Source organism: Oncorhynchus gorbuscha, linkage group LG06, assembly GCF_021184085.1.
Source record: "Oncorhynchus gorbuscha isolate QuinsamMale2020 ecotype Even-year linkage group LG06, OgorEven_v1.0, whole genome shotgun sequence".
Classification (NCBI taxonomy): Eukaryota; Metazoa; Chordata; class Actinopteri; order Salmoniformes; family Salmonidae; genus Oncorhynchus; species Oncorhynchus gorbuscha.
In genome coordinates this window covers 36,434,173-36,457,588 of record NC_060178.1, presented here as the reverse complement: position 1 = coordinate 36,457,588, position 23,416 = coordinate 36,434,173, and the positions used below count along the sequence as shown (strand labels likewise).

At 42.6% G+C, this 23,416-nt stretch overlaps 1 protein-coding gene across 7 annotated transcripts in view; it reads left to right on the top strand.

The window, feature by feature from the left end:
• LOC124037896 (ecotropic viral integration site 5 protein homolog) overlaps positions 1 to 23,416 on the top strand; it is a 96,931-nt gene that overhangs the window by 46,695 nt on the left and 26,820 nt on the right. For 5 of the 7 annotated variants that reach the window (XM_046353124.1, XM_046353119.1, XM_046353122.1 and 2 more), the window contains 15 exons: positions 4,574 to 4,795; positions 5,999 to 6,073; positions 6,581 to 6,706; positions 7,631 to 7,774; positions 8,121 to 8,210; positions 8,528 to 8,625; positions 8,823 to 8,883; positions 9,114 to 9,167; positions 10,721 to 10,753; positions 11,230 to 11,376; positions 14,387 to 14,518; positions 19,456 to 19,596; positions 19,796 to 19,954; positions 22,096 to 22,242; positions 22,858 to 22,953. In XM_046353124.1, coding sequence (XP_046209080.1) covers positions 4,574 to 4,795; positions 5,999 to 6,073; positions 6,581 to 6,706; positions 7,631 to 7,774; positions 8,121 to 8,210; positions 8,528 to 8,625; positions 8,823 to 8,883; positions 9,114 to 9,167; positions 10,721 to 10,753; positions 11,230 to 11,376; positions 14,387 to 14,518; positions 19,456 to 19,596; positions 19,796 to 19,954; positions 22,096 to 22,242; positions 22,858 to 22,953 — 1,725 coding nt within the window. The remainder of the gene's footprint in view (positions 1 to 4,573; positions 4,796 to 5,998; positions 6,074 to 6,580; positions 6,707 to 7,630; positions 7,775 to 8,120; positions 8,211 to 8,527; positions 8,626 to 8,822; positions 8,884 to 9,113; positions 9,168 to 10,720; positions 10,754 to 11,229; positions 11,377 to 14,386; positions 14,519 to 19,455; positions 19,597 to 19,795; positions 19,955 to 22,095; positions 22,243 to 22,857; positions 22,954 to 23,416) is intronic. The other 2 variants (XM_046353121.1, XM_046353125.1) reach the window with 2 other exon arrangements.

Genomic DNA, 23,416 nt, shown 5'->3' with positions numbered 1-23,416 from the left:
AACTGGCCTGACTGAGACAGTGAAGGGGAAAAAAGTTCATTTGATCAGTGTCATTTCCTGATAGTTGCTGGTTGAAAATACAATCTTGCATGAGAATGTACCAGAGGCCGCTAAAATAAAGCTTGTTCGGCAAAATAAATCTTAACATTCTGCCCCCAGCCTGGGGGAGCCTGGCTGGCTACTTGTGCTGCAGTGATGGTTGTCCTTCTGGAAGGTTCTCCCATCTCCACAGAGGAACTCTGGAGCTCTGGCAGAGTGACCATTGGGTTTTTGGCCACCTCCCTGACCAAGGCCCTTCTCCCCCATTTGCTCAGTTTGGTCTGGCGGCCAGCTCTAGGAAGATTATTGGTGGTTCCAAACTTCTTCCATTTAAGAATGATGGAGGCCACTGTGTTCTTGGGGACCTTCAATGCTGCAGACATTTTTGTATCCTTCCCCAGATCTGTGCCTCGACACAATCCTGTCCCAAAGCTCTAAGGGCAATTCCTTCGACCTCATGGCTTGGTTTTTGCTTTGACATGCACTGTCCACTGTGGGACCTTATAGACAGGTGTGTGCCTTTCCAAATCATGTCCAATCATTTGAATTGACCACAGGTGGACTCCAAGTTGTAGAAACATCTCAAGGATGAACAATGGAAGCAGGATGCACCTCAAATACGAATCTCATAGCGAAGGGTCTGAATACTTATGTAAATAAGGTATTTCTGTTTTTAAATTTTAATAAAAAATAATTTAAAAAAAACATTTAGAAACCTGTTTTTGCTTGTTATTATGGGCTATTGTGTGTAGATTGAGGAAAAATATAGATTTATTCAATTATAGATTAATGCTGTAACGTAGAAAAATCTGAAAAGAGGGAAGGGGCATGAATACTTTCTGAATGCACTGTATCTGCCATATGGGGCTAGTGTAGAAGTGGTAGAGAATCCTCATCAGTCATAACTGGGCCGTACCAACATGACTTTGGTATTTCACAATTTCCAGAGAAGAGGCCTAAGCTACAACACCTCTGTGACCAGAGGTGTTGTAAGACGTCGTCTAACTCATTTTAATCATCACATTGGGGCGGCAGGTAGCCTCGTAGTTAGAGCGTTGGACTAGTAACCAAAAGGTTGCAAGATCGAATCCCCAAGCTGACAAGGTACAAATCTGTCGTTCTGCCCCTGAACTAGGCAGTTAACCCACTGTTCCTAGGCCGTCATTGAAAATAAGAATTTGTTCTCAACTGACTTGCCTAGTTAAATAAAGGTTTTTAAAAAGTGATTCAACAAAGAGATTGCTCAATTGACATTGCTATCTCCTCTGCTGACCAAGTTGAGTGTGAGCATACTACTTTTCTGTTGTATCAACAAAACTGATATTCTCAATTTGTGACCTCTTTTCTGTCCTATCTTGCAAAATTTTAAATTGTGTTTTACATTGGATAAAAGTACAAAATGGCATCGTTTACTGCAGTTGAGGAACAATGGAAAAGTAATTCTGGTTTGAAAGCTGATAAACTTGTAACCCCACTTTTGAGATAATTTCATGTGAATGTGTTGATACACCTACTGCAGAACTCATCTTTGTCTACACCCATTCAGCATTGTTCACACCCTCTTAATCCTTAGCCCTCCCATCTCTTTAAGGATTCACATGCGAGGCCATGCGCTAAACGGAGCAATTAAGGTAGTGTAGTTCACGAAATACAATAGATGGCCGTAATCACACCCAGACACACCTGATTAACTTGATGGGTCATGTAATCATCTGGTGAAGTGGAGTCTTGTTTAGTTGTTTTGTTTAGACATGTAGCTAGCTAAACAATTAACCATAATCCCAACCCATACAGTACTAGAAATACAAACAGATTGTCATAGCTAGCCACTGTGCATGAAATGCTGTAGTATGAATCTACAGATGGCTAAAGCTAACCAACCAGGTATAATAGTAACTAGCTAGCTAGCATTAGGCTATAACCAGCAATGGAAATTGATTTTTGAGAGAGAAATAATATTACCACATAACACACGTAACGTTAGCTAGCTAGCTAAACAGTACGCTTGAACCTGCTGCAATGAAAATACTGCTAAATTCAGGGCAGCAGTGTTAAGACCAGTAGCAACACTATTGCTACTATATTTTTCAAAAAGCTTCGGTAGCAAGGATTATCTACACATAAAGAGCAGCTCATGTTATAGACTGAAGCGTGGCTTCATTCCGAACGGACCTACATGGCAGATCAATCTGAACTCCTGTCTCTGCATGTCCAGCCCATCCATTATCTCAGCCAATCATGGCTAGCGGGAAGGTTCGTGGCTTTTTCTGTGGCTAAGCCAACTAGGCTCGTAATTTAACAATTATATTCGTATTTTCAGATGGCATACAAGTTTGTTATTAAGACACATGAATGTTAACATGTTCCAGAAAGCATTTCTGCAAATAAAAAAAATAAAAAGTTTAAATCAAATGCCTCTCCTGGGAAGCACTTGCGACATGTACCTAGCTTCCTGAAATAGGTCTCATTTAACCTAGTAGCGATGAATTCAATGCATCTTATTACCTCTAATCCTGTTTTCCAAGAGTGTTCCAGACAATGACACAAATGGTACACTATGCCCTACGTAGTGCACTACTTTTGACCAGACCTCTATGGGCTGTGGTCAAGAAGAGTGCACTCGGTGGGGAGTAGGGTGCCATTTGGGACACACTGCTGAGTGAACATCAACCGGAGTCAGAGGAGCTTGCACCGTAATGTAGTGACAGGTTGAGTAATGGGTAGAGGTAGTTTTCCAGCTCTATGCATTATTCATGAGTTTCCTCTTGCATCTGTGTGTGAGAGTAATCCAGTGGAGGGTTGGTGGGTGTGTGTCAGGGTTCCGTTAGGAAAATGTGGCGCCTTTTAATTTACAGGACATATGATAAATTTACTGGCCCCATATGCAACCTGATTAGGGCATCCACCCACGGTGCTCAGAATGAAAGAAATCACATTTAGAATATGGTCATTCATTTCAACACAACATTCAAGTCGAGGATGCAACGATGTGCAGTCTTTCTTACCAAATTCTGAAGTGCACTTTGAAGCTGTTAGAATAACTGTCCACATTTAATTGTCCTCGGTCAATCTACTATCCCCAATAGTAGAAACCTTTACATCTATTGGTCAGCTTGTTGAGAAATTGTCTATTCCAAACAGACTACGGGACAGTTGTGGGAGGATTGATCCCAAATTCACAAGGGGAGATCTAATATGCAACAACTAGCATGGGTTACTAATATGACTAAGAGTGTGCCTTTGGCTACTAGACAATGAAAGAGTTTATATAAAATAATTGGCTCCACAGATTCGGTCTAGATTTTGGCTAGGCTGCTTTGAAGCAAGATAAGACATGCCTCATAATATGTAGTAAAACGTTCAGGTTTCAAACCATTAAGTATATGTTTTCAAAATGCATACTGCCTCCAGCTCATTGCAAAGTGGTGTGTGATGCGCTGATGAAGCCTGCATTCCGTTGCCTATGCATTTGCTGTTTGATATGCTGTAGCAACAGCTCTCGCGGTGTTTGACAGATTTTCCACTCAAAGCATCTGTAGGCTTGTATGCATTTGATAAATAAAGGTCAAAAAATATATATATATATAATTATGATACATAACGAATATACTGTAGACTACACACGCACCAATTTAATTACACAAATAAGACCGATAAGCATAACCAGTCAAATGTATTTACATCAATGAATAGGCTAAAAAGCATTATTTCGCAATGGGACTTTTTCTTCTTCTTCCAGACAATTGGCCGACAACCCAGGCAATTACCAGCTAATGGAAACCCTGGAGTGTGTGTGGGTATATGTAATGCATTGGTGGGATAGGGAGATGGAACGCAGAGGTGGATTGAATGAGCTGAGAACCACAAAGTAGGCTACATCTTTTCATTCTAGGAACGTACAATAGGTTTACTGTAAGAGTCTATTGTTTCCATTACAAGGCTGGGACTGTCCAGGATGACCTCAGAGAAAAAGGAGAGAGATCCCATGACCACACACACACACAAAGAAGCAACCTATGCCAGTGTTCCCTGTCTGCAGAGGAAAGGTCCTAATCGAGTCACATCAGCAGTAATTTGCAAGAACAACATTTCACTCTGCACAAGGCCTTGCTGACTAGATTATATTTAGTGGTGGCAAATTTGTATTAAGATGACTGAGACTGACTGGGTTACATGCTGTGCTGTGGAGAAAAACACATTGGAGCATAGCACCACACAGAGAGACAAATTATTTAGTTTGTTCTGAGCACCGTCATAAGAAGTCTCATTCTATGTGGATACCAGTACATTACTTTGTATATAAAAACATGAAGAAAACAAGGCCTACATGTTTTCCTTCAAAAGGCTGTTCTCATGTTACATCAATGATTAGAGAAAGTCCGCAAAAACACTTATATATTTTGAAAGCGATCTATTGACAAGGTCGGATAAACTGCAAACCACACTTTGGTTTAGTTATTGCCACCAATTGGTAATATTAGCATTTTTGGACTAACGCCAATACTTATTTATATGTTTCATCTTCCCCCAACAGGATCTGGTCAGAAAAGGGATCCCCCACCACTTCCGGGCGATAGTATGGCAGTTGCTATGCAATGCCCAGAACATGCCAATCAAAGACCAGTACTCTGAGCTGCTGAAGATGACGTCACCTTGCGAGAAGCTGATTCGCCGGGACATCGCCCGGACCTACCCTGAGCACGAGTTCTTTAAGGAGGACAGCTTGGGACAGGAAGTACTCTTCAATGTCATGAAGGTGAATGATTTATAGTTTTTTTTTTTAAGGGGGGGGGGGATTTCTAGAATCAAGGCGTACGCTACGAGGGAATTATCTAACCTGGAACTCTTCAACTGGGATAAAAAAAAAAAGAATTTGGAGAAAGTTACTGGAATTTTGCAACCCTTGTTTTGTTTCAAACCAATACGTGCAACTGATTGCTTTACAGTGTGGTCTGGAATTGGTTTAGCGGTTAGCTCCTGCACCTTCAGCACTTAGACACTGAGTATACCAAACATTACGAACACCTTTCTAATATTGAGTTGCACCCCCCCACCTACCTTTTTGCCCTCAGACCTGCCTCAATTCATCGGGGGCATGGACTCTACAAGTTGTCGGAAGCGTTCCACAGGGATGCTAGCCCATGTTGACTCCAATGCTTCCCACAGTTGTCAAGTTGGCTGGATTTCCTTTAGGTGGTGCACCATTGTTGATACACATGGGAAACTGTTGAGCGTAAAAAAGCTGCAGCGTTGCAGTTCTTGACACAAACACGCCTCCCCCAATTGTCTCAATCCTTAAAAATCCTTATTTAACCTGTCTCCTCCCCTTCATCTAAACTGATTTAGACATTTAAGACACATGACATCAATAATGGATCACAGCGTTCACCTGGTCATGGAAAGAGCATGTGTTCTTAATGTTTTGTATACTCAGTGTATAATCGTAACTGGAATGAATCCTGGACCATCTTTCGACAAATCTTTCCTGTCCGTCTCCAATTATCTGTCCTAGCACCAACAGACTGGCAATCAGCCGACTGTCCTATCAATAGAAGACGAAGAAGAATGCGTTAGAGTACTGCTTTTATTATTCTCATGCGCCAGAGCCAGAATTGTTCTAGAAAAGCTGTTTCTCAACCCAATGGAGTAGTAATTTGTTATGTTTTAATGGGAGCCAGTAGCCCTGCTTCGTGCTGAATTGCTTGAACACAGGGCAGAAAGTGTTGAGTCCACAGTTACACCTTGACCCTGAAAAACCTTAGCTGGGACAGTTTCTCATAGACCCAGACTTGCATGCCAAGTGGCACTATATTCCTCTCTAAAGTGCACTACTTTTGGTCAAAAGGAATGCTCCATGTCGGGAATAGTGTGCCATTTGGGATGCACACGCAGAGTGCTTAGTTCTCCTCATGACCATGGCTGAAGACTGATCCGAGGTCACTTCCTGTTGTTGTTGCAGGCCTACTCTCTGGTGGACCGGGAGGTCGGTTACTGTCAGGGAAGTGCTTTCATTGTTGGACTGCTGCTCATGCAGGTAATAATGGGACTAGAACACACACACACACACACACACACACACACACACACATGATATGTTATGGTCACATGTAACCTTCCACTACACACATCGACAGACTCATTATATTGACCAGAGTACATTTTCTTGAACTGTGTACTAAGAGTTGTGTGTTTTTCATGACCACTGGTAAATTGTGTGGTGGTGATTAACTTGTATTATAATATGTCTGATTTTGTATTGTGTGAAGTTTGTATTTTATGTATATGAGGAAGATTTGTTTTTATTAAAGGTTTAATTAAGTTGAGGTTTCCCAGACACAGATTAAGCCTAGTCCTGGACTGAAAAACATTGTCAATGAAGAATCTCCATTGAAGGTATATTTTAGTCCAGGACTTGGCTTTAATCTCTTTCTGTCTCTCTGTGTTTGTGTGGTTTAGATGGTGTATGAGGAGGTCTTTTGTTGAAGGTTAAAGGAAACTGTTTGTTGATCTTTGTGTTTGTTTGGTGGTGTCCCCTCACCAGATGCCTGAGGAGGAGGCGTTCTGTGTGTTTGTGAAGCTGATGCAGGACTACAGACTGAGAGAACTGTTCAAACCCAGTATGGCCGAGCTGGGACTCTGCATGTACCAATTTGAGTTTATGATCCAGGTAAGACCTGCTATGGGTTCGATACATGAAAGAATTGCAAATCTTTTACAGAGCAATATTGACTTACAACAGCACGCTCCAAGACTCCTTACATGCTGAATAGACCGGGCGCGGGCGTGCTTCCTCGTGCGCCATCGGGCGCATGTTGATTTTGTCCATCCACCACAGACGCGATCAGGACACGCAGGTTGAAACGGCAAAACTAAATCATAACCAACTATATTCATTTGGGGACAGGTCGAAAAGCATTTAACATTCATGGCAATTTAGCTAGCTAGCGTGCTGTTGCTAGCTAATTTGTCCTGGGATATTAATATTGGGTTGTTATTTTACCTGAAATGCACAAGGTCCTCTACTCCGACAATTATTAAACAGATAAAAGGGTAAACCAAGTTAGTTTCTAGTAATCTCTCCTCCTTCAGTCTTCTTCTTTGGGCTTTATTATGACGGTTGGCAACCAACTTTAAGGTGTATCACCACCACCAACTGGACTGGAGTGTGGATCTCAGTTCATCTTTCAATCACCCACGTGCGTATATGCTCCTAAAAACCAATAAGGAGATGGGAGAGGCGGGACTTGCAGCATGTCAAGCGTCACAAATAGAACCTAGTTTTATTTTAGCACCTGACTACGGAGACACTCATTGAGACGCGAGCAGTTCAGATGCAATGATTGAATAACATGTATGTGTACATTTATTTTGCAACGCTCGCACATGTAGCGCGGTAAGCATGTCAGAACGTTAATTTATTAGAACAATCTGAATACAAATGATATAGTAATCATTTAGCAGACACTCTTATCCAGAGCGACTTACAATTAGTCAATGTGTCATGATAATGTGACATCTTTATTCAAGATCATGTTTTATTCTATTCATATCTCCCTCTATCTCCGACCCACCGTTTCACCCCCCCCTTTAGGAACTTCTCCCAGACCTCCATATCCACTTCCAGGCCCAAAGTTTCCACACTTCAATGTACGCCTCCTCCTGGTTCCTCACCATTTTCCTCACCTCCTTCCCTCTCCCTGTTGCTACCAGGATCTTTGACATCTTCATGTTAGAGGTGAGTCCAGTTAAAGGTGCAATCCACGTCGCCCAACTGTATGCCAAAATTGGCGGCAGGGCTGCCATTTTGCTGATAAACTAAACCCAGATTGCCGCTTTTAAAGAACGTCTGATTTACTCATGTTTGACAGTCTACTTCTAGTCAAGTGAGTCCAGAATATTTTTTATTACAGCCAACACAAGGGTCTGTGAGGAAATGCAAGCAATTAGCGCCCACCGGTGGCCTTGGCATAAAGGACGCATTGGAATATCTTATGGACTAAACTTCAATTTCACCTTGGTAACGCAGTGTTCTGTGCAGTACTAGATAATGGAATGTTATGATAATGGAATGTTTGTCTCAGGGTCTGGAGATAGTGTTCCGTGTGGGACTGGCCATCCTTCAATTGAACCAGGCAGAACTCATACAGCTGGACATGGAGGGAATGTTACAGGTATGACTGAGCAGCCATAACCATTATAATTACAATCCTGTCGGAGTTAATGCACACAATTATGCATTCAATTCAAACTTTTTTCATCCCAGAGGGGCAATTATTGCCGGCAGTCACAAGATACATAGTCTGGTCCCAGATCTGTTTGTTCTGTTTGTGACAATGGCCATAGGCATTGGCAAGATGGCACAAACTGATCTGGGACCAGGCTATAGGATACAGATTGAAAGACAATAAACATACACTTGAAGTTTCTTTGTGTGAGCATGTCTGTCTCGTACTCACCCAATCGTTATGTCTCGCCTGCTCTGCTGTAGCACTTTCAGAAGGTCATCCCCCACCAGCTGGAAAGTGGACCAGACAAGGTCATCCTCGCTGCTTATAACGTCAAGTACAACGCCAAGAAGATGAAGAAGTAAGTACTACGCTTCTGCTCGCTCCTTCGACTCTAGGCCTGGTTACTGTAAAAGCACATCTGTGGCTGCAGATGTAATCGATGTGTTCCTTGAGCTGTCATGGCAACGGTAGTTACAGTGTGATGGAGATGGGTGCTTGCCTCAAGTACACGTGTTGCAAGTGCGCTGTATTGATGCCGTATGACCCTGTTTTCAGGTTAGAAAAGGAATACACTACAATCAAAACTAAGGAGATGGAGGAGCAGGTGGAGATTAAGGTGAGTGGTGAAGCAGTAGGCTATGTGTTTAGTTTGAAACATGTTTTAAACTTACCAGGGTATCAGTCAAGGCAGTGGTATTTTTCACTCTTATAGACATCAGTACGGGTCAATTTGATCACTATTAGCAGTTGATCACTATAACCGCACTCCATACGCTGAGTTCACTGTACTTAAAACCCCTGGTATGTATGATCTTTTTATTTGTGTTCTGTGTCCTTGTGTTGCAGAGGTTGCGCACAGAGAACAGACTGCTGAAACAGAGGCTAGACACACTGGAGAAAGTGAGTGACACGAAGGACGTGGAGGAGGGTGGTAAAACCGGTTGAACCATGGCTCTCCTTGCCATCCTATGTCATGACACAAGTCATAATAATAAGCCATATTATACCAGTGAACCTTTTTGTCAGGGCCATTCACACAACAAGACCATAACCCCCTACCATACATTAACCCATCAAGTGCTTGTTCATGCATCATCTGTCTGTGGTTGTTCACTAAAGACTCGTGGGTCTTGTTGCTACTAACTGGCCTGTGCTGCTGTTGGGCTGTCTGTCCAACTTACAAGACAACTCTAGAATTCTCACTCACTGACAGTGTATATCTTATTGGGTGAAAGCATCCTAGTTGGCTTTGGAATGCAAGTCTTACATTGAGATGCATGTCTCAGTCTTGAGATCCACGCTCAGGACCAGGTAAGATTAAGACCACTTTATTGGTCGATTGCACACAAGGTCAAACTGAAATTTGACTTCCGCTTTTAACTCAACCCCACCGAATGACACATGCGTACACGTGCAGGTTTTTGGAGAGGTGCGGGGGGGCTGCCACACTGGACACCTGGGGAGCTGTTGTGGAGTGTTAAGTGCCTTGCTCGAGGGCACAATGGCAGGCAATGGCATCTAGGATTTGATACCAGCAACCCTCTGGTTGCCAGCTCACTTCACATCAGACCCTCTGAGACTATAGCTGGCTGTGGAGCTCTAAAAGGCTACATTCAGTGATGGCTGTTGACTCCTGGGATGATGCAGAGCAGCACTGCATGCCAGAGTGCACGGCTGCCATTGTTGTGCATGTTGTTGGGATCTTCCGGTATGTTTGTCTGAGCACAAAGATACAGGCACTGCCAGGCCTGGTCAGAGTACCAGGACACCGTGCATGAGGCCTGGGCAGAGGACTGCCTGAGTATCTGTCCCAAACGACCAGGCTCTGTCTAGAGGCATAACCACTCACTCACTCATATCACAGTATCGCTTCAAATCCAGTCGACGACTGCAACTTCTTATACCCAAAATATTAACTGGAATTGCTCAAAAGCTTCAAAGGCGTAACCATGCGGCACTTAAGAACCTAAAAAGGCATGGCTACATCCTAAAAATAAATTCTGCTTATAGCGAACTTCTTAGTCTCATTTTTCTCTTGGCCCTGTTTAGCCCTCGTCTTCTGCTTTGCCTGTGTGAAACTCATCACCATGTTGTATGTCACCCTCACCACCTAATTCTCACTGTCACCACTTTACCCCCACAACCTTTTCACTACACCTCAAGACCATGTTCCTTTTCTACCTCCCATACTTGTAAAATAACTTGGACACTATGGGGCAATTGCTAACTTCTCCCGTTGACATCAATGCATGGCTAAGTGAACATTTGACTTAAGTGGAAGTTAGGATTCACATTGTAATTGGTTGCCAAAACGACGGAGGAAGGAAAATGAACATTGAGTTTCCCTTTATAAAAACCAAATCAAGTGTTTGTCTGTTTTTCTTCTGTTATAACTGTGTTCTTTGGTCTTTCGTTCTGTGCTTCTCTCTCTTGTGGATATTTCTGTTTTGTAGGAAAGTGCTTCCTTGGCAGATAGATTGATCCAGGTATAAACTTCATTTTCTCCTCCACTATCCCCCCCCATCCCTCTTACATTGCACTTTCCCATCTCAAATGTCTGTATCTCGATGTAGCTTTGCATGCTAATGATTTGACCTTTAAATGATAGCACGATAAATGTCCAAATGATTTTTTTTTTAATACATTTATGTAAAATTAGGACATGGAAATCAGATCGCTTTGGTGAAATCTAGGATTCAAAAAGTGCATGTAATCACCCATAACAGCATGCCTAAGTTTCTTGAACCATGCCAAAAGAAAATGCTTAGAGCTATCAATCCGAGTCCACCAAAGAGACTCAATCGTAAACTTTTACAGAGAGAAAAAACAGCATGCGTTTTAAAATTAAAAACCCCCAATCCTGCTTTATTTATATCATCTTTGATATGCCCACCCCTTCCGTTCATCCCACCCTCGTGGTGCTCCCCTGCTCACACCAACGTCGGTTGGTTATGTCCTAAAGGGACAAGTGACACGCGCCCAGGAGGCTGAGGAGACCTACCTGGTCGTGCGGGAGCTGGCCACGGTCAGGCAGCAGAGCGAAGAGGCCACAGCTCAACTGGAGCTGGCACAGAGCACCATCAGGGACCTCCAGCAGAGACCACTATTGGTAAGGAGTAACACAGTGCTCATGTTCCCGTATGGCTCAGTTGATTTAGTCTGGCGATTACAATTCCAGGGATCACATTCACATACTACGAATGTATGCACTTACTGTACTGTAAGGCGCTTTGGATTAAAGCTCCTGCTAAGTGGCACATATTACAGTGCCACCTCTGGGAGGGATGATCATCAGCCCAGGCCAACCCACCATCCATCAGGCTTGGATCAGTGGTCTGGTCTCCATGTCTGACTCAGGCACAGGATATTGAGATTGTTGAAATGTCTCCTGATCTGGTGCAACTATTTTGGCCTGTTGGTGTTCACTACTATTTTGGCCTGTTGGTGTTCACTATTTTAATGGGAGGATTTCGTATAAAGCCCTAGGTCAGATAGTCATGAGATTGAATAAAATGCAGCTTTTGTTTTAACAGTGGATGCATGGGCACTGACTGTTTCTTCTGTCCCCATTCATGTCTTGAGAACTAGCCATGTATACAGTGCCTTTGGAAAGTATTCAGACCCCTTGACTTTTTCCACATTTTGTGAGGTTACATCCTTATTCAGAATTGATGGAATGTTTTTTTTTCGTCTCCCTCATCAATCTGCACACAATACCCAATAATGATCTAGCAAAAACAGGAGTTTCTCTCATTCTTCTCTGCAGATCCTCTCAAACTCTGTCAGATTGGATGGGGAGCGTTGCTGCACAGCTATTTTCAGGTCTTTCCAGAGATGTTCTATCGGGTTCGAGTCCGGGCTCTGGCTGGGCCACTCAAGGACATTCAGAGACTTGTCCCGAAGCTACTCCTGCGTTGTCTTGGCTATGTGCTTAGTGTCGTTGTCCTGTTGGATGGTGAACCTTCACCCCAGTCCTGAGTCCTTGAGCGCTCTGGAGCAGGTTTTAATTAAGGATCTCTCTGTACTTTCTGCCGTTCATCTTTCCCTCGATCCTGACTAGTCTCCCAGTCCCTGCCACTGAAAAATATCCCCACAGCATGATGCTGCCCCCACCATGCTTCACCTTAGGGATGGTGCCAGGTGTCCACCAGACGTGATGCTTGGCATTCAGGTCAGAGTTCAATCTTGATTTCATCAGACCAGAGAATATTGTTTCTCATGTTCTAAGTGTCCTTTAGGGACCTTTTGGTAAACTCTAAGCAGGCTGTCGTGCCATTTACTGAGGAGTTGCTTTCGTCTGGCCATGCTACCATAAAGGCCTGGTTGGTGGAGTGCAGCAGAGATGGTTGTCCTTCTGGAAGGTTCTCCCATCTCCACAGAGGAACTCTGGAGCTCTGTCAGAGTTACTATCAGGTTCTTGGTCACTTCCCTGACCAAGGCCCTTCTCCCCCGATTGCTCAGTTTGGCCGGGCGGCCAGCTCTAGGAAGAGTCTTGGTGGTTCCAATCTTCTTCCATTTAAGAATGATGGAGGCCACTGTGTCCTTGGAGACCTTCAATGCTGCAGAAATGTTTTGGTACCCTTCCCCAGATCTGTCCCTCGACACAATCCTGTCTCGGAGCTCTACGGACAATTCCTTCGACCTCATGACTTGTTTTTTCTCTGACACTGTCAACTGTGGGACCTTGTATAGACAGGTGTGTACCTTTGCAAACATGTCCAATCAATTGAATTTGTGATTATTGTGATGTTGCTATTGTAAATGTTTGTAGGCCTATGTAGCCAAATAATCTTTCAAGTGTTCTACTCCGCTAGCCAGCACCTCACCTAAATTGGTGTGCGTTTCTTTCACCTCTAGATCAATTAATTTAATTTACCACAGGTGGATTCCAAGTTGTAGAAACATCTCAAAGACTCACCTGAGCTCAGTTTCGAATCTCTTAGAAGGGTCTGAATATTTATGTAAATGTATTTGTTTTTTATTTGTAATACATTTGCAAAAATGTCTAAACCTGATTTCGCTTTGTCATTATGGGGTATTGTATGTAGATTGCTGGGGATCATTTGTTTTTTTTAATCCATTTTAGAAAAAGGCTGTAACGTAACAAAATGTGGAATAAGTCCAGGCGTCTGAATACTTTCCGAAGGCACTATGTATATCCTGTGTTGACAATGTTTACTTTTCACACTTAATCAAAATATGTACGCTGCTTAGCAACAAATTCAGTCTGTAAAGGTGACAGTGGAGATGGATTCTCTCCACCACTTCACTGCAGACCACAAATTCTGTCTCTTTTCTTACTCTATACAGAATGATCCTGTTTCAATGCATTACTTCAAATTGGGGCATGCTGTTTGCGCAGTGCAATCACCTTTTGCAGTCATTATCATACTCCTGGAAAGGATTCATGAATTTATAAGGAGGTGCTGTGGGTGTATGCAATGTGGAGTCAGAGCTGTGTGTGTGGTACCCCAGTGGGACCCTCTTTGGGTGCTAAACAGACCCTTTAATATTGATGAGCTGATTTAGTGAAACGTGTTGTGATGTCTGCACTGCAGTGTTTTACATAATGTGTTCTCTTGCTCTGACAATGAGCTGCTATACCCATTAAACATTTAGAATGATTTGGGAGAGTGAGCCTAATTTGCTACCCTCTGTGGAAATCAAGGATGAAATGGAGGCGCTATACTGCTTGATGTATTTGAGGGGTTGTTAGTGGTATGCAATTTAATAAGTTAGATAGCTACTTCTACGCTCCAGCACAATAACTATGCATTTCTCATGTTGATTGCTCAAATGTTTTTTTTTACAATACTATGTTCATGTATACAAATATATTAAATGAAAATATATAACATTTATATTGTAATTTAATTTTAAGTAGGTCATTTGAATATCCAGTGTTATTTTGAGATTCTAACGCATTCCTACTCAGACTAACCTAAAGGGCACTATTGGCCAGTTTCCCGGAGACCGATAAAGCCTAGTCCTGGACTATAATGCACCATAAATGGAGATTGTCCATTGACTAATTTTAGGTCTGGGGAAATCATTTCAAAAGGTATATCAAATAATATTTCTTCCTCACTCTCTCCTGGTCCTCCCTCTCCTTTCTGTAGAAGGGCATCCCCTGCTACACAGAGGAGTCTATCCTGCAGCTGGAGAGAGAACTGGTTCAGGCCAGACTAAAGGAGGCAGAGTCCCAGTGTGCCCTCAAAGAGATGCAAGACAAGATCCTGGACATAGAGAAGGTGTGTTACCTGGCTCAGACTGTCTCATGAATTCACTCACTGTCACAGTGCTGCCTAGTTTAACTCCTCTGTCAGGCATTCCACCTGGAATAGGTAAACATTGGGATATTGCGGATAGAAATGTCATGACTAGAGCTGATGTGATTCCGTGAGGCATGTTTGTTCTACATTAGGGATGCAAATTTCATAAAATGATGCTGCTGACTAACTGACCCCCATTAACCAGTTAACAGATGACATTTGTTTCGTAAAATGATGTGACAAATAGAAAATATGCATGCCTACAAGGAACTAGGGCTGGGACGATACCAGTACTGCAATACTCGTTAGTATCGTGGCAAAGAAATAAAATGCGAAGCCGATTTAACTTTGAGGAAAACCGCCCTAATGTTGGAAACAAACGTTGTCTCCATCCAGAGTCACATTTATTTAGGGGTTTATTCAATCCACATTGTGGAAACTCATCATTACGGTGTAATCAATTTTAATTTTGTAATTGAAAATTGTTTTACAATACAAAACATACAGACACACACAAACCCCTATCCCCAGTGCCCGCATCACTCTCTGCCGCATGACCTCAAACTGCACCATTTTGTTTCTGTCTGTTGCCCACGGACTTTCAACATTTAGATAATAAAGCATTTCGCCTTTCCATTGTGTTAACGATGGAGGATAGGTAGATTTGTTTTTTCTCCAGTTAAGTATATGTTTTTCAAGATTGAAGACGAGACAAGTATTGTCCAACCCATCCAGTGTCTGACTGCACCCTCAGTGAGAATTGTCTCTTGTATAATATTTTTTATTTTATTTCACCTTTATTTAACCAGGTAGGCTAGTTGAGAACAAGTTCTCATTTGCAACTGCGACCTGGCCAAGATAAAGCATAGCAGTGTGAACAGACAACACAGAGTTACACATGGAATAAACAATTAACAAGTCAATAACACAGTAGAAAAAAATGGGCAGTCTATATACAATGTGTGCAAAAGGCATGAGGAGGTAGGCGAATAATACAATTTTGAAGATTAACACTGGAGTGATAAATGATCAGATGGTCATGTACAGGTAGAGATATTGGTGTGCAAAAGAGCAGAAAAATAAATAAATAAAAACCGTATAAAAACAGTATGGGAACATACATTCTATACATTAGTTTATACTGGATTAAGCGTACATTTTTCATTATCTGTAAATATCGTAAGTAATGTTCCGGTGTGAAAGTAAGGCAGTGTGGTCTGGTACGCCGTTCCATCCAAAAGAAGCAGTGTGGGTACGCCGTTCCGTTAAAACATGAGCCTATCACAATAATGAAAACAAAATGACTCAAACTGTTGGCTATTGCACCATTATTTATCGCTCCCATATGAGGCATGAAAAATGAGGGAATGGACTTGAAAACATGCGGTAGATGTATAGCCTACGATCTAAAATGTGATGTGGTCCAACAAGAACATTGACATTTTGCCACGGCAGAGATAAGTGTCCGACAGGAGATGCGCAACGACAGCTGTGAAGGCATTCATTCTGGTCTAATGAAAATCGGCAAATGTCATGACACTTTTTGGAGTTTTTTTTTGTCACAGATGTCTCTTTCCATTCACCACTGTTTGGAGGAAATAAGTTGCGGGTGGATGAACTTGCGTGGGTAGCCTAGTAAAGGAGCCCGTTTGAAGTGATTGACAGTTAGATTAAAACACTGGTTGTGTTTATGCCACAATAAAAGTTAATACATTTTAAAAGTTAAATGACAATTATTTATGACCCACAGAAATGCTATTGAGTTAATGGGGATTCTAAATATAATTCTATGATTAGGCCCCATGGCCGGCCTGCCCATTAGGCAGGATTAGAAAGTTGCCTAGAGTGGCAGTTCGACGAGGGCACAATTTTATGAGTTAAAGATGCACCTCCAACAACACATAACACCTTACATTATTTTGCCCCAAAACAATAACTTCTCTCACCCAGTGGCATGAGGGCTATTTAAGTGAGCGCTGATGCTGCCCCATGATAAGTAGTGCCCACTTGGCCAAAGGCAGGGGCTCAAAATATTTAGCTTGTCCATGCCCAGCGTTCCTTGCCAGGGTGATGTTGGAAGAGACTAACGCTCCCTAAAATGTATTTAATATAGACTAAATTATGTAGCCTACGTGTGTTGTTTTTTTTTGTAGCTCATAGACTGGAGACCAAATGGATTACAATGTCACAAGACACTTTTTCAATCATTAACTTATTAATGAGGAGAAGGGTGCAGGAGAATGTAAACTAAAAAGGCAAGTGGGCGGCATAATGAAACGGGTGGACAGCAAATGGTTCCCAATTCATTTCAACAACATTCCTTCATATTAATTTGACTTCACTAACAACAAGGGCTTTGTTGGAGCCTATTTCTTCCTATTCAATAAAATAAGAGTTAGGCCTACCTGTTTGACAGAAACAATCATGTTATCCATAGATTTGTAATTAATCCAAATCCTCCAATACTGGCACCATGCACTCCTTAAATACACTACATGACCAAAAGTATGTGGACACCTGCTCGTCAAACATCTCATTCCAAAATCATGGGCATTAATATGAAGTTGGTTCCCCCTTTGCTTCTATAACAGCCTCCACTCTTCTGGGAAGGCTTTCCACTAGATGTTGAAACATTGCTGCGGCCGGGGGCTTTCTTCCATTTAGCCACAACATAATTAGTCTGTCACTGATGTTGGGCGATTAGGCCTGCTCGCTGTCCGATTCATATCAAAGGGGTTCGGTGGGGTTGAGGTTAGGGCTCTGTGCAGGCCAGTCAAGTTCTTCCACACCGATCTCGACAAACTGTTTCTCTATGGACCTTGCTTTGTGCACGGCGGCATTGTCATGCTGAAACAGGAAAGGGCCTTCCCCAAATTGTTGCCACAAAATTGGAAGCACAGATTTCCCTTCAATGGAACTAAGGATCCCAGCCCGAACCATTCAAAACAGCCAACGACCATCCTTTCTCCTCCTCCAAACTTTGCAGTTGGCACTATGCATTGGGGCAGGTAGTGTTCTCCTGGCATCCACAAAACCCAGATTCGTCCATTGGATTCCCAGATGGTAAACTGTAATTCATCACGACAGAGAACACGTTTTACTGCTCCAGAGTCCAGTGGTGGCGAGCTTTACACAGCTCCAGCCAACGCTTGGCATTGCACATGGTGATCTTAGGCTTGTGTGTGTCATAGGCCTGTCCATCCCAGCTCCTCTTTAAATATTAAATTTCTGCTTTTTTGAAATGTAACTCTTGCAGGAAATCCACTTTTAAGTGTTCAAGAACCATATGTTGTTGTTTGTTTCATCATAGAGCCTGTGCACATCCATGTAATAAGTGGGATTCATTTGGCTTTGACTTGTATAAAATCTAATTTAACCTAGTCTGTTCAGTCTATTTTCGAAGAATCAAATAAAACATTTTAGCAGGCGCTATGCCTTTTTAGGGCTTTTAAGCTTCAACTATTCTTCTTCTGTACCAACAGTCTGTAGATTGTTATTGCACATATATTGGAGAAAAATTGCAACTTAAGTATTGTGGTCAGTTTGCATTACCTAGTAAATTAAAATATAGTGGCTGGTGGGGGTCTACATGGGGAGAGTGGGTCCACCTAGAGACTGGAGTGAGTTGCCCACACACACACACACCTCAGAGAAATATGTTTGCCCTCCCAGTCACCTCCTCCCAAACCCTTGGATAGAGCCACCAATAACGACCATTGTGTTTTAGCTATAATGACAACAAGGAATAATGACTCGACAACCTCTCTTAATCTGTCCCGAACTCTTACAGGTTTACAAGTCACAAAAATAAATCAAATTACATTGTAGTATAGTTAAATCATAGCTAAAAAGGTATTCTATTTCCTCGTCTTCCGGTAAGGGCAATATTCAAATATTTCTACTCGTTCTGTGTTCTTGCTGGTCCAATTAATCTTCTAAAGTTTGCAACTTTTCCAAAATGCTAGTTTCGTTATCTTCGTTCATGCGCACGCCTTGTTTGTGCGTGTCTGACACGATGGCCTCTACTTTCTTTTTGAGCGAATCCACTTTTGTAATGAGATTGTTGCAGTTAATTTGTTTTGGTGTGAATTGAGAGTTTCCCTGGATCGCCTTTAACTGTTTATTACTGTCGTTTGCGTCTCCAAGTTGATCGTCGTCTTTTCCTCTGGGGGAAGCCATGGCTTGTTGGATTCATATCGCCGCGTCGCTTTACCATCTGATTGGTTCGCTGTTGTACAACACCGACCACTCACACTCCCAGTTGCTTGGGAATAAGTGATTGATTTAATGATTTATCGGTTTTAGAGGCTGAATATTCACTCCCTATGCGTCCTATCGGTACACGCATGAGCCTCTCCTGCCAGCGTGATTGAAATTTAAAGTGGAGACTACATTCACAGTGAACGCTGCTTATGTCGACATAATTAGAAATTACTTTGATATTTTATTTTATCGCGGAATCTAACGTTTCTGCTTCGTGTTTTTATTTCTGCCATGGGAAAAAAATATTACGATACTGGTATCGCCACAGCCCTACAAGGAACATAATCAAGGAACATTATTTTGGGGGGACTTTCATTCAAACATGCAACAATAGCCACAAAGCAATATTATGTAACATGCAACTACTGTAATGAAGCAGCCAATGTGAAGGGATTTTCAAACATTTACCAAAATACAATTAGCGGAAAACACTTCTAAAAAGCGCACCTGGTGCAAGTGATTTCATGTGACAGAGATGAAAGTCTGAATAGAATCTACATAGAAAAATATTATCTGTAAATTGCACAATGTTGCACCCTGCTGAACACATCCCTGGTATTTTACTGTCCCTACCCAGCATACTCCACACCCTGAATTTGGGTCTTCTCAGTCATTGTTTGGTTGTGACTGTTTGTTTCTGTCTCTCTCCTCAGAGGAACATGTCTCTGCCAGATGACACCAACGTAGTGCGGTTGCAGGAGGAGCTGATAGCAGTGAAGCTGAGAGAGGCTGAAGCTGTGACTGGGCAGAAGGAGCTCAGACAACAGGTCAGAGACCTGGAGGAGCACTGGCAGGTAAGGAACAGCTAAATATAGTATGATCTAGTATAATTTTATATGAGGGAAGCTTAGGCTGTGACTGGACTGAAGGAGCTCAGTTGGTAAGGAGGAGAATCTATTATCCACAGCATATAAAGTGAGGACTTAGCTATTTTGGTTGCGTGGAGTCCGAGCATCTTTGGTTGATTGCGTGCGTCTCCACCTGCTCTTACAGCGTCACCTGGCGCGTACGGCGGGCCGCTGGAAGGACAGCCCTAAGAAGAATGCTATGTCTGAGCTGCAGGACGAGCTAATGAGTGTCAGACTACGGGAGGCTGAGGCCCAGGCAGAGCTCAGAGAGTCACGACAGAGGATGATGGAGCTGGAGACACAGGTCAGAGGGCACACACACAGCTAAGCCTTTGTAGAAATATTAGTAGTCTACCTGTATCTTGACATGCATGTGTGTGCCCTGTTTACAATGTATATCACGCCTACACTAACATATTTGCACACATACACACACACACACTTACACAGTGCATTTGGAAAGTATTCCAACCCCTTGACTTTTTACATTATCTTAGATTACAGCCTTATTCTAAAATTGATTAAAAATATGTTTTTTCTTATCAATCTACACACACTACCCCATAATGACAGAGGTTTTTAGAAATGTTTGCAAATGTTGTACATTTACATAAGTATTCAAACCCTTTACTCAGTACTTTGTTGAAGCACCTTTGGAAAGTGATTACAGCCTCAAGTCTTCTTGGGTGTGACGAAACAAGCTTGGCACACCTGTATTTGGAGAGTTTCTTCCATTCTTCTTTGTAGACCCTCTCAAGCTCTGTCAGATTGGATGGGGAGCATCGCAGCACAGCTATTTTCAGGTCTCTCCAGGGATGTTCGATTGGGTTCAAGTCCGGGCTCTGGCTGAAACACTCAAGGACTTTGAGACCTGTCCCGAAGCCACTCCTGCGTTGTCTTGGCTGTGTGCTTAGGGTTGTTGTGTTGGAAGGTGAACCTTCGCCCTGAGTGCTCTGGAGCAGATTTTCATCAAGGATCTCTCTGTACTTTGTTCCATTCATCTTTCCCTGCCGCTAAAAAATATCCCCACAGCATGATGCCGCCACCACCGTGCTTCACCGTAGGGATGGTGCCAGGTTTCCTCTAGACATGAAGCTTTGCATTCAGGCCAAAGAGCTCAATCTTGGTTTCCTCAGACCAGAGAATCTTGTTTTTAATGGTCTGAGTCCTTTAGGTGCCTTTAGGTGCTTTTTACTGAGGAGTGGCTTCCGTCTGGCCACTCTACCATAAAGGCCTGATTGGTGGAGTTCTGCAGATATGGTTATCCTTCTGGAAGGTTCTCCTATCTCCACAGAGGACCTCTGGAGCTCTGTCAGAGTGACAATCGGGTTCTTGGTCACCTCCCTGACCAAGGCCCTTGCTCAGTTTGTCCAGGTGGCCAACTCTAGGAAGAGTCTTGGTAGTCCCAAACGTCTTCTATTTAAGAATGATGGAGGCCACTGTGTTCTTGGGGACCTTCAATGCTGCAGAAATGTTTTGGTACCCTTCCCCCGATCTGTGCCTCAACACAATTCTGTCTCGGAGCTCTACGGACAATTCCTTCGACCTCATGGCTTGGTTTTTGCTCTGACATGCACTGTCAACTGTGGGAACTTCTATAGACTGGTATTTGCCTTTCCAAATCATGTCCAAACAATTGAATTTACCGCAGGTGGACTCCAATCAAGTTATGGAAACATGGATGATCAATGGTTACAGGATGCACCTGAGCTCAATTTCGAGTCTCATAGCAAAGTGTCTGAATACTTATGTAATTAAGGTGTTTCTCTGTAGTTTCTTTTATACATTTGCAATTATGGGGTGTTGTGTGTAGCTTGATGAGGAACATGTTTTATTTAATCAATTTTATAATGAGACTGTAACCTAACACAATGTGGAAAAAGTCTAGGGGTCCAAATACTTTCCGACTGCGCTGTACATACACTCACCCACCACTAATGCTACTGCCATACTGTTATTATTATTGTTACTTTTATTTATCCTGCTACCAGTCCATTTTTGTAAATGTGGAGTTGGCACTGACCCTGTATATAACTTCCTTTCTTCTGTTTTATTAGTCATGCTTGTTTATATTGAATACTGCACTATTGGGCAGTGCTTGCAAGTTAAGCATTTCACTGTACATGTTCATGTGACAAATAAAACTTGAATTTGAGGGTATTCAAATGTCCCCTTTTATTGCATTCTCAAATCGCTAGGGGGCAGCAGAAGTACATATTTATTAACTGTCAAAGTATCCGTAGCTCCAGATGTACTGATGTAAGGCAGTAATGTATTCCATGTTGAAGAGGGCAGACATTTTAAGTTACTACTTTCTATTGTAGGCAAAAAATGATTCAAGATATAGAAATGGTGGCTTCTTGTGATATAGCAGCGGGGTTGTGTAGTGCATAAACTGCCCCCTCCCAAAATGTACCTTCCATATCCCTCCCTCCCCGCCTGCAGAACCAGATCCATGGCAACCAACTGCGTCGGGCGGAGCAGGAGGGCCGGGGCTTTCAGGAGCGTGTGACTGTGCTGACCGCCCAGAACAAGAGCCTGTACGTTCAGCTGCAGGAGATCAAACGCAAACAGGCGGAGATTGAGTGCAAGGTAAGAAAGTTTGCTGTTGGGATGACTAGAACTGGCTGGTGAGGTGGCTTTTCCACTGATACCCTATCCACACTACTCAGCTGAACAGAGCTGAGCCAACTGAACTGTGCTGGCCTGGTTATGCTGCATAATGCCTCTACTGTAGAATCTGAAACCATGCCAGAAAGGACAATGGGAATATTTCTCCATCACTGGTTAGATAAGTTATCAAAAATCATAATTTTATCTGATCTGTTGCCTCCTGTTAAGATCAGGTCTTCAGGTTCTGAGCAGGGAAGCAGTTTGTTTTGCTTTTGGCTTCTTAACATCTCTGTGCTGGTGAAGGTGTTAAGTGTGTGTGTTAAACTGCCCTCTGCAGCTCAGCAACACCCCTTTTTCTCTCTGGGATTTCCTCAGGAACCATACTAAACTGTAATAAAAATGTTTCCCAGGAGCTTACAGTGTGGTAATGGCTGTTAACATGTCTTTGATAACACTCTAGAAATATTACTTCTGCAGAGGTAATAGGCTAACTGACATAAATGCAATAGGCTATCTTTTCTACAATGTTGGTGACACTCACTCTTTCAAATTCGGTGACACTCTGGCCTGACAGTGTGTGTTTCTTTGTTTCAGAACAAGGAGGAGGTGATGGCGGTGAGGCTGAGAGAGGCTGACAACATTGCTGCTATGGCTGAGCTGCAGCAACAAATCTCTGAACTGGAGATACAGGTACAGTACTTTACCCTGGCCCCCCTCCGAGTCACATTAGCCTGGCTAGTCATTTCAGCCTAGTCATGGACTAAAGAGCACTTTGAATCTCTATTGAAAGTACTTCATAGCAAGTTTATTATAGTAAACAAAAACTAATCATGAGGGAAAAAAACAATATAGTAAACTGAAATAAAATTATTAACAAACCTGTTTGAAAAACTAACTAAAATAAAATACAAACCATCATGAATTAGGTTCATTCAACTTCTGTGGTTTTCAAGCTTCTCAATCTGGCGGGTAAATGCAGCCAGGAGATGGCGATGTTTCAAAAAGTCCTTGTTTGTGCATCACGGGCTATCACTAGCCGAAGGGGGGGGGGGCTGCTAAGTAGCTAATTTGATTCTTCTTACATGGACTACTGACGTTAAAAAGCATTGGGTTGGTGTAAACAGGTGCGAGAAATTCCATTTCACTATATTTT